The sequence below is a fragment of the Uloborus diversus genome, chromosome 1, assembly GCF_026930045.1.
Source record: "Uloborus diversus isolate 005 chromosome 1, Udiv.v.3.1, whole genome shotgun sequence".
Classification (NCBI taxonomy): Eukaryota; Metazoa; Arthropoda; class Arachnida; order Araneae; family Uloboridae; genus Uloborus; species Uloborus diversus.
The window spans coordinates 220629150-220644316 of record NC_072731.1 but is presented as its reverse complement, the minus strand read 5'-3'; the positions used below and the strand labels follow the sequence as shown (position 1 = coordinate 220644316).

General features: G+C 35.3%; 1 protein-coding gene across 1 annotated transcript; it reads right to left on the bottom strand.

The window, feature by feature from the left end:
• Positions 1 to 8593: 8593 nt before the first annotated feature.
• LOC129218816 (uncharacterized) lies at positions 8594 to 10060 on the bottom strand. The gene is made up of 2 exons (XM_054853139.1): positions 9880 to 10060; positions 8594 to 9726 (listed from the first exon to the last, which is right to left on the bottom strand). The coding sequence occupies exons 1-2, from the start codon at positions 10058 to 10060 to the stop codon at positions 8594 to 8596; spliced, it is 1314 nt and encodes a 437-aa protein (XP_054709114.1).
• Positions 10061 to 15167: the final 5107 nt, after the last annotated feature.

The following is a 15167-nucleotide window of genomic DNA, read 5'->3' as shown; positions in this document are numbered from 1 at the left end:
GTGTTGAGTTCTTTGGCCTAGGACAGTGAAATTACTTCCGTCGCTAAAAAAATAGTACTTTTCCTCCAATATTCAGCTGTCCAATTCTAATGTTTTAACTCCCACAAGTAGCGCTTTTTCTTCATTCATTGGATCAGACGCTGTTTCTCCATCGGCCGACACTCTGCAAAAAGGCGCCTCGAACAGTTGATGAGCTAATATTTATTTTCTTCCTTTTTTGAATCTCTATTGAATGATGCACTAGTCTTTGGAGGGTTTTTTTACTTTGCATAAGTAGAAAAGAGTCATCTCTTGTGGTTAATTTCGATTTTCTGCTACATTTCTCTCCCCGCTTTGGAAATATGGATCCTGTTTCTCTTTTTTGTTTTATAATATGGCTCACAGTCGCAATACTAACGCTAACTACCTTTGAAATCTTTCTATAGGCATTCGGAAAGAGTAACAGTCTTTGTACGAATTCGCGGTGTAGTATCCACAGTGAAATCTCAACTGACATGATGATAGCTTCCGCTTTCATCTTCGGAAATTCCTGCTCATGCGCTCTCAGAACCCCTCCAATTGGTGTAAATTGATGTCAGGTAAAGGATTTATTCATCCCTTAAATATTTTTACAAATTTTAGTTTGATTGCTGAAGAATACTTGGAATGATTTTAAAATTAATTTAAAAAATATTTTCTTTCAATTAATTTGCACAAGGGTGTATGTACTAAACATATTTAAATAACGCAAAAGTAGAAAACGTGCAACTTCAAATACAACACTAAATGTTTCTTTAAAACCGTAAAAACACAGTAATAGTTCAAGTAGAAATGTGAATGTCAGTCACGAGTGTTACAAGAAATCTGTTTTCTTTTTTCAAATTAAATAATAAGCTTCTAGATTAAAAGACATCTTATGCTTGACTGTTGTGTTATGTCTTCTCACTCATTTGCACTTTTTTCTTTATATTTATAGGACAGTCTTTCTTATAAGCTCGAAATATGTGTCTACCATTATCATTGCTATTTGGCAATTTCAACATTATTTTTACAATTTTGACATCTCAAAAGGTAAACATTTTATTGATTTTTAATTATTTTCTCAAAAATATGAATTCTTTATTTTTAAAGCATTATGTTGGAAAAAAAAGTGTTAGTGCTTTCCATTGAAAAATATACACCAATCGTTCTTTATTCTTGGAATTCATTCTCTTGACGCGAAATCTGCCTTGGAATTGTAATTTTGTAATTAATAATAATCGAGTTGCACTGGATAAAAGGAACATAATTATTTTTTTTAAATATTTTAAAACCATCTACTCCTTTAACAAAAAATATTTAAAAAAAAAGAAAAAAACGAAAGAAAACTTCTAACAATTGTCACTAGAAACAAAACTGTAGTATTTGCAATTCACCAACAATGAGCCATATTTGTTTCGTTGTAACTGTGTCAAAAATAACTTAGAAGCAACTGAGTTCCTTCGTTCGTGATTTTCATTTCCATTATTGAATTCGCTTTTCTGTATGCTTACGTTAAGTTCCAGTAGATGGCGATATTACATTGGGAAGAATATAATACAATGCCTCCATTAAATTTAAAAATTGAATCATTGTTCATTAAATTTAACCTATTAAAATTAATAAATTAACAAAAAAAAATATGTTTGAATCACAAAAAAAAAAAAAAAAAATATAGGATTTTTTTTTGAAAGTTCCTTTTTCTCCTTTCTTCGTTGTTGAATATTCCTAACGAAAGAACATGTTCCTAAAAGTAATAAACTTGCATACATTTCAGACAATAATTTTCGATTTCTTAATTCTCTTCAGAACAGAAAGACTGCTGATAAAACACAAGTCTTTCCATGACACGCGTATGAGTTTAAATCCTATATGCACAGGGCTCATAGCAAGCGGGGAAAAATATATAGGAGTTTAAAAGAAAAAATAAAGGAGTTTGATAGCAAAATATTTAGGAGTTTAAAAGGAAATATATAGGATTTAAAAGGAAAAATATAGGAGTTTTGTAGAAAAATATATAGGAATTTCAAAAAAGTGTAGCATCTAATATGTTTGGAGCACTGTATAAAAAAACAGAGCGCCAGTATCAATACAATTCTATTTTGCATGAGTCACAGATAAGAGAGCAAATGAATTTTTGTACCCACTGTCGCTAAAATGAATCATGCTTGTTTAAGCGAATTTTAAATCAATTAAGCAAAATTGTGCGAGCGTTTTTCTTTTTTTTTTAACATGGAATTCTACATACAATTTCAGAGAACTTACGAGATATCATTAGAAGTATACCTCGCACCCAAAATATCCATTCTCTGATTATTTTAAGAATTTAATCACGAAACAGTACGAAAAAGCAATTACAAAATTTAGATTTTAACTTATGTGCTTCGAAAAATGCATCTTTTTGATTGCGAAAACTAGGAAATAATTAATTTAAACATTCTTTTTTCAATGTCATCAATCGACCTGTAGTTTTTGGTATTGGTACCTCATCGTTTCAATGCTAACACTAACGATGAAAAGTCCTGTTGACCCTATGTCTTGAGACAATTGTTACAAAAAGTGTGCAATACTCTGCCTCCCCTTTGTTTCACTATTTACTCTTTTATAAAAAAAAAAACTTATTTTACTAAACAAAGTCAAAGAAAAAAGACTGCTCTAATGCATCACGTTTGTCGGAGAAAGAGAGAGAAATGGTCAGTCTCATGCGCTTGATTCATTTAAGCTGCATGTTTGTTTCAAATATTCTGCAATTTTTTAATGTTAAAACTGGATTTCGTTTCTTTTTTGAGGAATTGATTCATTAAAGTGGCCAATTCAATTACCCGTTGCTCACTCTAATAACATTATCCATAACTTACAGTTAATGTGTGTGTATATATATATGTATAAACATGTGTCAAGTTTGAATTTGACCTAATCTGCCAAAAGTAAGGGGGCGTTAGAAGAGCCCAAGTGGAGCATAGAACTATCCATTATCCTCTGCAATTTGTAACCATAACCAAGTAGAAAGAAAAAAATGAGCCAAAAAAAATTTTCTGTGATGAGGACAGATTTCTGAAATTTTTGAAAAATCTACACACAAAACGGAAAAATATAGGAATGTTTTTCCATGGATACATATTTGAAAACAGCAAACAAAATCCTATAAAATGATACTTATTTTATCGAGATAGTTACATTTTTTCAGCAAGCTACAAGCTTTGAAACATTTGAAGTACTCAAAGTTTGAATTGGTACCAAAATCTGTACAGGGCATTTTCAAAAACAATCATTTAAGCTACAATCGGTCATTTGAACTACATGTAAGATTATATGTGACAAAATTAAAAGCTTTAAAAATCTTTACAGCAGTACACTTAAAATTAACATGTTATACTATTAAAATTATAAAGTAAACTCATTGAAAGAAAAAGAATTAATTGAAAACAAGTTAAAAGTGCAAGTAAAGCCATCTATATTTTGTATGTTTCATAAAAATAATCAAACAGAAGTTGGCATATGTAAAACATATGCCAACATTAAAGAGTGAAAAGTGCAGAGGAGAAAGAAGGAAAAAAAATGGATTAAAAGTTTTTGCATTTTTGGGTAGCATTTAACATCTGACAAAAAAAAATTATAGGAGTTAGTGAGAAAATATAGGAAAAATAGGAGAATATCTGACAAATTGTGAAAATATAGGAAATATAGGAGATATAGGAGGACTATGAGCCCTGTATGCAGTAGGAACGCGAAAGAAGGGCCAGAAAAAAGAAAAAAAAATACTTAGAAGTTTATTTACTTACGCGTATTCAGCATGGTAACAGTAAAATAAATGGATAGGAAAAAAAATCATTTAAAGCAGAAAATTCCTTTCTTAAGATTACCAAAACTAGTATGTTGTGGCCATCACGAAACTTTCTTCTATATTTTTCCTTTTTCTGATCCCTCCCCATGCTTGACGAGGAAGCAATATTCCTAACAGAAACAAAATTACACATGCAAAAACTTGACGACCATCCCAATGTCTGAATTATTGTAAAAGCAAAGCAAAGAGCGAAAATTGAAAGTTACTTTAAAAGCCTTACTTGAAACATAAGATGGCAACAGTTAAAAATTTTAATTCATTGAGATAATATTTCCGATAATTTCCATACAATTAAAATCACGAGAAATACGTAGACGACAATCTATTACGATTTATCTTTCTTATTGTTGCATTAATAAAACTATTTTTATTCGCAAAAAAAAAAAAAAAAAAAAAAAAAAATCAACACCTCTTGGAGCGATTGGAGTCAAAATTGAACCAAAGCCTGTTTACGTATGGATTCACATATATTCCAAATTTCAACCAGAACGTAGCATTACTTCTTGAGATAGGGCACTCACAATGGAAAAAAAGAACGGGCGATTGCGCTACCCCCTTTTTAGCTTTGACACCAAAATAAAATCAGCTCTTATACCCACTAAGGGCTACTTGTCAAAAAATTTTTGTTTGATTCCGTTCGTTATTTCTTGAGATACAGCAGTCACAATTGACGACAAAAAACGTTCTATAGCTCAACCCCCCTTTGAGTTATTGACACCAAAATTGAATCAGCACCTGCTCCTGTTAATGGCAACATATGGACCAAATTTTGTTTGATTTCGCCAGTTACTTCCTGAGGAATAGCAAGCACGCGTAACTCAAAAAACGTCCCATTGCTCCACCCCCCTTGGAGGAATTCGCGCCAAAAACTAATGGGCACAAGTTCACATAGGGGCACATATGTGTACCAAATTTCGTTCGATTTCATGCGGTAGTTTTTGCTGTAGAGCGGCCACAAAAAACTGGTCACACACAGACGTGACACACATACATACACACATACATACATACACACACACACAGACAGACAGACATTTTCCAAAAATAGTCGAAATGAACTCAGCACACCTCAAAACGTTCGAATCCGTCAAAATTCGAAATTCGAAAATTTGCACGAATCCAATACTTTCTTCTATATATTAGATATAGAAGAAAGTAAAAATTTTAATTGTTGTTCAAGTTCGGGAAGAGTGGGTACAGTGAGACACGAAAACTACATTTTTTTATTAATTAAAAACACAGAAATTAGATTATTTCAAATGGTACAATAATTGGAGGCTTCAGTTGCCAAATCAATTAACGCCACTTTTTTTTTAAATCTTATTTCTGCTTTAATAGTTCTTAATGAATGATTAGAATGTTAATGTTTATTAAACTTTTGGTTCAGTATATTTCTGATCCTGCAATGGCAGAAAATGTAACACGAGTGTCCATTCACTCCTATGGATAACACTATCTTCTTCATCACTTTTCTCGACTTTTTGCTTTATGGAAATCGATTCGGCAAGTGAAGCATCCAATTGTCACTTTGATAGGTATTCTTAAAGTGGGTCAGTAAAAAACTACAAATTCACCAAAAAGAGAGAAAAAAAAAAATAAAAATAAAACGTAGTGCAATTTTGTCTCACTGTTCTCCTGGTAAGTGGGAACAGTGAGACGCAAAATTTTTTTAAATAACAATCTTTGAAAGAATCTAAATTTACCTGGAAAAATATGAATGATTGTTGTCGTTTGGTTTTGATATGAGCCTTTTTATACGTATATTGCCTTAGAAGGTAAATTGCACCTCGTCTTGACACACAGTAGTGATATCTACCTAAAGTATGATCTTGTGATGTGACATTAAATAAGGATATAATACTTTCACTCTGCATTAGAAAATCTCCAAAACACCTGATCTGACTTCCTTTTTTTAGGCATAATGAAATTTTGAAATGTGGAAAAATATTATTTCACTTAATATATTGCAATGAAACAATAAAATATAAAATAAAATATAAATTGAATAAGTACGAATGTAAATATTTATGTGACATTGAATAGCAATAAAAGTCATCATTTCATTTAAGTATCTTTATTTCGTTGATGCAGCGCTTTCAAACTTATTTTTTTATTATTATTTGCATCAACACGCTATTGTAATTAAACATAATTCAATGTATTACTTCACCACTTTTAATATAAAACTGCCACGGAAGCAGTGAACAACAAATATATGGTCTCTCACGATTCCCTCATTGACAAATATAAACTCAATGGCTGCCATTCTCTGACGAAAAAAAATCAACAGCATCATTGTACTGCTAAAATGAACGTTAGTTAATAAGCTAATGTAGGATTAATAACACCAGTCTGTAATGTTTATCTAACTTTACTACAGTGCATTAAATAATGGAGATAATTTTATTTTTCTGGTTTCAAACTCTAATGACAAAGTTATTTTTCTTATGGGCGATTCTCGAATTTTTTTTCATTTTTTCCATTAAACCAAAGCCTTCTAAAATAATGCTGTTGGGGAATAATACATGCTTTTATATACTATCCCCCCATATTTAATTAATAGTTACTTGAATAAAATAACAAACTTAGCGCTACCCACACGAAACATTTTTTCGAGAATCGCACACGTGATACTTGAAAGCATCCTTTTTTCTACAATATTGTTCACAGTACTACGTTTTGAAAAGTCGGCTTGACTTTTCAAAAAATTTTACCAGACTGGAAATATTCAAAGAGAAGGTATATTGCTGTTGTCTCACTGTACTCACTTCTCCATAATGTTTCAGCTTTCAAATGTGCGAAGGAAAATTAATTGACTTTTAATTTGTGTTTCTTTTTTTTCACAGTCCTATGAAATCGACACTGGGTTAAATGGCTTCCTTGGAAAATTCGAAGTTTTTTTGTTCTTAGTTACCGTTCTCGAGAGAATAACATGTAAACAAACATTTTCTGTCCAATGACTTTTTATCTATAAACTCACATCTTTCTGCATTAAAAAGAAGAACTTCAAATATTCAAGGCACATTTTCGTAATTTTTTTTTACTTCCTTTTACAAAGAAGGAAGTATTGTATTCGCGAAAAAATGTTCACCCAAAAATAGGCCTTAATTTCCATTTTGCGCGCTCCAGAATGAATGTTGAGTTTTTTTTCGACCCTACTACACGTGGATATATGCCTAAGAATGTATAGACACCTGAAGTATCCATTTGGACGATCCAGGAATTAATTACAAAGAGTTTTCTCGTGACGTCTGTATGTACGTATGTGCGCATGTGAGTATGTGTCTCGCATAGCTCAAAAACGGTATGTCCTAGAAAGTTGAAATTTGGTACGTAAACTCCAAGTGGGGTCTAGTTGTGTACCTACCCTCTTGGTTACATTCGGATGTTTCTAAGATGGTCTTTTACACCTTTTAGGAGGGAAATCGTTGTTAATATCGATGTGGTGTTATAATCTCAAGTGGTGTTATAGTTCGGCAAACACTTGACAACACGTCGCCAAGCTTTTGGTAGCCAAGTTTTTTCGCCAACTTGGTGACAAATTTGGCGATTTTTTAAAAAAAATATGGATTTAACTTGGCCACTGTTGGTGATAATATTTAGGGAGTTAACAACGAATCACATTAAAATTACCTATAATGGAATTTTTATGAGGAGATAACATTTCCGGGCTTATTGGCCGAAGTCTAATTGGAGAAAAAATTCCAGACGTTTCGGCTTGCTTTGCTGCAGCCATCATCAGTGGTTTGAGTTTGGTGAGACTGATTCCTTGCTTCCGTGGCTCCGGTATTTAAGCAAACTGCTGCTGCGCAACTGGTCCTGATTGGGAGGCATTCTCAAGCCGCTGGTAGAATAAGGTTCCTGATTGGATGAGATTCAAGCCGCTGGGTGATCCTGGTACCTGACTGGATGGGATTCACAAGCCGTGGTGGCTACCGGTTTCTGATTGGATGGGACCACAGTATGTTTTAGACTGTTGTGGCGAGCGGATCTAAGGGCAGGGTGCCATGTTTTTGGTAAATTGAAATTCTCCTCTTTTCTGATGAAATTAAAGGGGTGTTTGAAAATTTCTATAGCTTCGCGATGAAGACGGGCAAAGTAATGAGATGTTGTTGCCAAGATTTCTGTGTCTTTAAATTCGATGTTGTGGACTCCTTCTTGTTTGCTGTGTTCGGCTACGGCAGACTTATCATAGTTTCCTAAACGGCAATGACGAACATGCTCAGAAAGGCGTGTCTTGATGCTGCGCTTCGTAGTTCCGACATAAGCTCATCCACAGGAGCACGGAATTTTGTAAACTCCAGATGTGGAGAAAGGGTCACGGGGGTCTTTCACCGGGCGATAACAGTTCCTAAGTTGAGTGATGGGCTTGAAAATGGTCTTGATGTTGTTTTTTTAAGGAGTTTTCCAATTCGGTCAGTAACTCTGTGTAGGTAGGGTAAGAACACTTTCCCTAATGTAAAGTCAGAACAAACAACGTAAGTAGAAGCACAAATTTGTAAATTACAGCAGACGCGTGTTTCGGCGTTACAGGGAACGCCTTTTTCAATGCAAAAAATAATGAGCTTATGGATGAAAAGACATCCGACAAAAGCTTTTGTCGGATGTCTTTTCATCCATAAGCTCATTATTTTTTGCATTGAAAAAGGCGTTCCCTGTAACGCCGAAACACGCGTCTGCTGTAATTTACAAATTTGTGCTTCTACTTACGTTGTTTGTTCTGACTTTACTATTCTGCACAAAGGTATTTATTTATCTTACTTTCCCTAATGGTTCAGATGGGGTAGGCTTCTTTTCGTTATTCGACCTCCTGGGATGAAGGGCTCTTCTAATTTCTCCTCTAGTGAATCCATTGGCTTGAAATGCTAGCTCAAGGTGTTTCAGTTCCTCCTTCAAATGTGTCTTTTCGCAGATTCTTTCTGCTCGGTGCGTTAGGGTATTGATGACAGCCATTTTTTGTCTCGGGTGGTGGTTTGAGTTCTTATGAAGGTAACGGTCTGCGTGTGTGGGCTTGCGGTACACTTGGTGACCAAGCGTCCCGTCTTCCTTTTTCGTCACAAGAACGTCGAGGGAAGGCAGCTGATTATTGCTCTCCTTCTCCATGGTGAACTGAATGCTGGGATGAATGCTATTTAGATGTTGAAGAAACAGTTGCAGGTCTTCTTCTCCATGGCTCCACACCGCAAAAGTGTCATCGACGTATCGGAACCAAACCTTGGTCTTCTTTGTGGCGGAGGAAAGGGCTTTCTGTTCGAAGAACTCCATGTAGAAATTAGCGATGACAGGGCTCAAGGGGTTGCCCATGGCAACTCCATCCCGTTGTTCGTAGAATTTTGTGTTCCACTGGAAATAAGTGGTCGTCAGGACGTGCTTGAAAAGGGCTGCGATGTCGGGAGGGAAAAGTGGAGTAATCAGCTGTAGTGCATCTTCAACTGGTACTTTTGTGAAGAGTGAGACAACGTCGAAGCTTATGAGTAAATCGGATGGCTGCAGAGAAATTGACTGGATTTTTTGAACGAAGTCACTGGAATCTCTAATGAAAGATGATGATAATCCAATAAATGGTTTCAGAAGACTCGTGATGTACTTGGAGACTTCATATGTCGGTGAACCAATGGCGCTTACAATGGGTCGAAGGGGAACTCCAGACTTGTGGAGCTTCGGTAGTCCATAGAGTCTAGGAGGGAGAGCTTCTGATTTCTTTATGTTGCGTTGTATCTCGGGTGGGATTGACGAATCCTTGATGAGTCTGTTTGTCTCTCGCAGAATTTTCGCAGTTGGATCTTTAGTTAGGGACCTGTTGATATCGGGGTCTAACAATTCTTGGATCTTGTCCTGGTAGTCCTTGGTGTTAAGGACGGCGGTGGCATTTCCTTTGTCAGCGGCTAAGATGACAATACCTTGATTGGACTTCAGCTGTTTCAAGGCACGTCTTTCTTGTGCTGGGATATTGCTCCTTGGTGTATTGGCTCACTGTAAAATCTTTGATGCCTCTCGGCGGATGTCTTCTGCCACGTCCTTTGGAAGCTTGTGGAGACCGGCTTCAATGTTGGCTACGATGTCTTCCACCGGAATATACTTGGGAACTACAGCAAAGTTGCCCCCTCTTTTTAACACGGCCATCTCGTCGGCTGAGAGCTGGTGGTTAGATAAATTGACCACAGTGCGGTCATCATTAAGTGTAGGAATAGGATGATGGTGTTTGGGCTTGAATCTCATCCAATCAGGAACCTTATTCTACCAGCGGCTTGAGAATGCCTCCCAATCAGGACCAGTTGTGCAGCAGCAGTTTGCTTAAATACCGGAGCCACCGAAGCAAGGAATCAGTCTCACCAAACTCAAACCACTGATGATGGCTGCAGCAAAGCAAGCCGAAACGTCTGGAATTTTTCCTCCAATTAGACCACGGCCAATAAGCCCGGAAATGTTATCTCCTCATATTGACGCCGGCCGTGAAAGCCTTAAACAGTATTGAATTTTTGATTCCCGATTTGACTCTAGACTCCTAACCGTTCTCGAGGAAATAGCATTAAAAAAACATACATACATCTTTTGTCATATGACTTTCATCTATAAGCTCAAGCCATTCTGTACTGAAAATGGGTTTCCTTGAAAACCAAAAAGACGTATTTAGATTTGTTTTTGATAAGGCGTGCTTTTATCACAGGTATATAAATCTGTGCTCCCTTCGATTTTTTTAATTAAATAAATTTCAACTTAAGTATTATAAAAATGTAAAACCTTTGAACTGTCGCACAAGTATTTGCGTGTCAATTTGAGCATTTCTTGACAATCGCAATTTTGCAGCCGTTTGCTTTCAACTCATAGCTGGAAAAAAAATTAAAGAAAGAAGAAAATTCTACTTTTATGTGTACTTTTTGGAATTTTTTACTGTATTTAATACTTTAACGTCATAAAAAATGTAAAGGTAGATAATTAGATAAAAATCCTTCTGAAATAAGCATTACAGGACAAAGGAAATAAAATCCAAAAATTTGTACTCGTGCTTCGAAGTTGCAATGAACTTCTTTCTAAAAAGCAATTTTTTTTTCATTCATACGTGATATTTAAAATCACTTTTTCTGCAAGCATAATTTAACTTTTACTGACTGTTAAAAAGCAAACAAAAGTGAAGCTTTAGAAAAGCAGCTTCATTTTCCATTGCTTAAGTTGTCGTTCATCGCAAAGTATTTTATTCAACTGCTTGTTTAAAACAATTTGAAACACGCAATGGACTGCAAAATACGTAAATAACAAGTAAAAGCTCTAGCAGATGGCAGCACAAACATTTTGAGAGACAGTTAATTCTTAATTTATAGGAGTTCCAGCAACCAGGCGCGATTGCGAGCAGTGGGGTAGACAAAAAAAAAAAAAAATAATAATTTGAATTTTGACATCTTGAATTCAAATTATGTTTTTCGCAATCACGAGTGTGTGCATGTAGGATGTAGGGGTGTGTGTTTGTGTGTGGGGGGTATGTGCGTTTGTGTGCAGGGGGTATGTGTATGTGTGTGTAGGAATGTGTGTTTGTGTCTGTGTGTTGGCATAAGTGTGTGGGTAGTTGTGTGCATGAATGTGTGTGTGTGGGGAGGGTATGTGTATATGTGTGTAGGCATATGTGTTTGCGTCTGTGTGCAGGCATGAATGTGTGGATGTGTGTGTATGTTGTGTATGTTTTAGTGTGTGTATGTGTAGGTGTCTGTATGTATGCATGTGTGTATGTGTTTGTGTGTGTATATATCTTTGTGTATGTGTGTGTAGGTGTATGTGTGTGAGCGCGCGCGTGTGTGTGTGTGTGTAGTTGTGTATGTATGCGCGTGTGTGTAGGACATGGATGCAACCTGGAGACGGCTTTCGCTATAGGAGCAGCATCGTGAGGAGCCGGTCGACGGTGATGGTGCGGAGGGTGGCGGTGAGAAAATAAAATGATAGGACGCTAAAAACAGTCAAATGAAAGCAATAAGCAATCGTGATTGCTCAAAAAAAAATCGGAGGTGGATATAATTATTTAAATTTTTTTTCTGCAGTTGAAAAATGAAAAAAAAAAAAAAAAAAAGAAAACTTAATTTGAATTTTGACATTTTGAATTCAAATTATATTTTTCGCAATCACGAGTGTGTGTATGTATGCGTGTGTGTTTGTGTGTGGGGGTTTGTGTTTGTGTGTAGGGGGTATGTGTATGTGTATGTGGGTATGTGTGTTTGTGTCTGTGTGATGGCATAAGTGTGTGGGTAGTTGTGTGTATGAATGTGTGTGTGGGTGGGGGGTTATGTGTATGTGTGTGTAGGCATATGTGTTTGTGTCTGTGTGCAGGCATGAATGTGTGGGTAGTTGTGTGTATGTGTGTGTACGTTTTTGTGTGTGTATGTGTGGGTGTCTGTATGTATGCGTGTGTGTATGCGTGTATGTGTTTGTGTATGTATGTGCAGGTGTATGTTTGTGTAGGTGTATGTGTGTGTATGTGTTTGTGTGTGTGTGTAGTTGTGTATGTATGCGCGTGTGTGTAGGACATGGATGCAACCTGGAGACGACTTTCGCTATAGGAGCAGCATCGTGAGGAGCCCGTCGACGGTGATGGTGCGGAGGGTGGCGGTGGAAAAATCAAAAGACGCCAAAAACAGTCAAATGAGAACAATAAGCAACCGTGATTAATCAAAAAATTCTGTGTTTCTGGAGGAGGGGGCATGGGACCACCGAAAAACAAACACACAAAAATATAAAAACACAAAAGAAAAGTTAAAAAAATTTAGGGTGATTTTAAACATTGTAATAAAAATTCACACTGGTAGATGTAAAAATTAGGAAGTAAATAACGAAAACGAAGCAACTTTATCAAGAGCTTAAGGAATCATGTCGTTTATCATCCTTTCGTATCCTAATGTAACCAACGCAGGCCTACAATCGAATTTTAAAAAATTTCTGGTGTAACTGACAAAATCATTTTTCTAGTCTTGAGAATGAAGAACTTGTTTCTCTTACTCTTGAGCAGATTACTTTTGTATTTGATGTTGTAACGAAATTGAGACTACAGTGCTTTGTAAACCTTTTACTATTATGCTGCTTTCTCACGAATTTTTTTCTCATCCTCCGGTCCAAAAGTTGGCCTCATTTTACAGTCCTTTAAATGCTAAGTTCTCTTACCTTAACGCTGCAGCTTTTGATCTTGATTGCTCTAATAGTATTATTGACTCTAGTTATAATTGCTAATTAATTTCTCTCACTCAGCAATGTTTCTGCTTCTAAGCCTGTTTATACCATTGTTTTATCTCATGCCCCCAAATGTTAGTCATTAGTTAGCAAAGATTTTGAAAAGCTTTGGCTTAAATGCTACTTTTCTCCTGTAAATAAGATCAAGTTTGATAACTCGACCGATACCATTGATTGCTACAGGAAACAGAAGTGTACCTACGGAGTCTGGAGCCCCTGGCGAACGAGCCCCTGGCGAAGAAATTGTGCCCCCTGCCCGCAGAGACGCCACGATGGGAACTCACCGGAGGTCACCATGACTCCCCGCAGTTTATTTAAATGATGGACATTGACTAATTGATTCGACAAATTAGGAGACAGTACTGCAACTTAAGTATATTAATTTTTGAATAGTTTTCAATGATGCTCAATGTTCCTGATTGTAGATGTAATGTATGTAGATGCTCGAATTTTATCCTTGGTAAAATTGGGATTTCATTCGATGAATCGAGAATTTTCCCCTTCCCAAAAATTTTAGTTCTCCCCCCCCCCCCCAATGTTTCGTATAAATTCAATAGCACCAATTGTATTTTCAGTTCGTTAATAAATATAAATAATGTATGTTCTTGAACAAAAAGGAGAATAAAAATTTTTCAGCCGTTTTTAGCAATGTATTTATCATTTCATCTAAACGGTTTCAACTTCTAATAGAACTTGTTTTAAACCGATAAGAGAATGTATAATAAACATATTTTGCACATTTACTAAAAGAAAGAAGGAAAAATTATTATTATTTTTTTCAATAAAAATCAAAGCATTTAAAAAATTCTGTTATGATTAGGAAAGCAAAGCAAATACAAAAAGCATTGCTAATCTGAAATTGAGTAAAAAAACATAACCCTTTACATACAGGCAAAATAAAAGCACAATATATTAAGGCGTCCCAATATTTTGTTCAAATAAGGCGTTTTATGCTTAGATTATTTAATATAATGAGAGTAAATACTTATCCGAAGAAAAACTATACACTTCAAGCTATAACACGACAAAATGTCGCACCCTACCCCCCCCCCCCCCCAGAAATGGAAACATCCGTCATAGAACGCCTTCCACTACCGCTCCCTGGTAAACAAATTGTGTGTGTTTAAAACAATTTGTATTCTTATAGGCCAGTGGTTAGGAAGAGAAAAAAGGTCGACTACGCGCGCGAGAGTAGTTGGTAGAACCCTGTTCCTCCTCATATCTTCAAAAATTACTGGTTCTCTTTCTAACACAAAGTTTGATTTGTGTGCTCATGGATCAGTGTAAAATACTCTGAAATTTGTAGTAAAAAACTACTCTTTTACAGATTTTATAATTTTCCCATTATGAAAAAAATAACTTTTTTTTTCTAAACAGAGAAGGCAATCTGAAGCCCTTACACGGTAGTTTATGTAAGTCTTAAATGCATTTAAGCCTTAGGAATGAAATCTTTTATTAAAAAGTAAAAAATTTCTTATGTAAGCCTTAATTTATGTAAGTCTTTGGAATCACATTTCGAATTTGAAAATTTTTCAATAATTACGATTTTTGAAGTAAAATTATCAAAAAACTAATTTTCTTTTTAAATCTGATTATTGGATTATTGGAGTTCCTTTTAACGACTAACCCTTTAAGGTACGTCGGCTTCGTATCAGGCCAGAAATCGTTTATATACCTTTTTCAAACAATTGCTGAAGTCATCGCGTAGCTGAAGGAAAAAAAATGATGGTCTCAAACTAAGCCACCGCGCTTCAAATCGTTAACAAGTAAATATCAATTAAAATTTGCATTTTCGCTTAGAAGATAGTATATAATTCATCAAAACTGACCTTATCGCCCTAATGTGCATGTAAAATGATATTTTCTCTAATTATTTCGTCAGTCGAAATACTGATATATTCATGTCTAAGATTAGAGACTTAAACGCGTTTAGTTTATACATAATTTTGACAGTTTCATTTAAATAACGGAAACAAAGTTTACATTTACTTTACAGTGATAGTAAAATTACATGTATGCGTTAAAATCTTGTTATATTGTACTTAAATTAATGAAAATACTTTCTTGTTAAAATAAGAAATGTCTTTTCTTACATTTCTAGAAAAATAAGTGTTGTGTA

Excerpts from the sequence above, each read along its gene's own strand:
- LOC129218816 (XM_054853139.1), bottom strand. The coding sequence starts at position 10,060 with ATGAGATTCAAGCCCAAACACCATCATCCTATTCCTACACTTAATGAT. Across the intron at positions 9,727-9,879 it reads CGTAGCCAACATTGAAGCCG|CCGCTGACAAAGGAAATGCC; the intron begins GTCTCCACAAGC and ends TTGTCATCTTAG.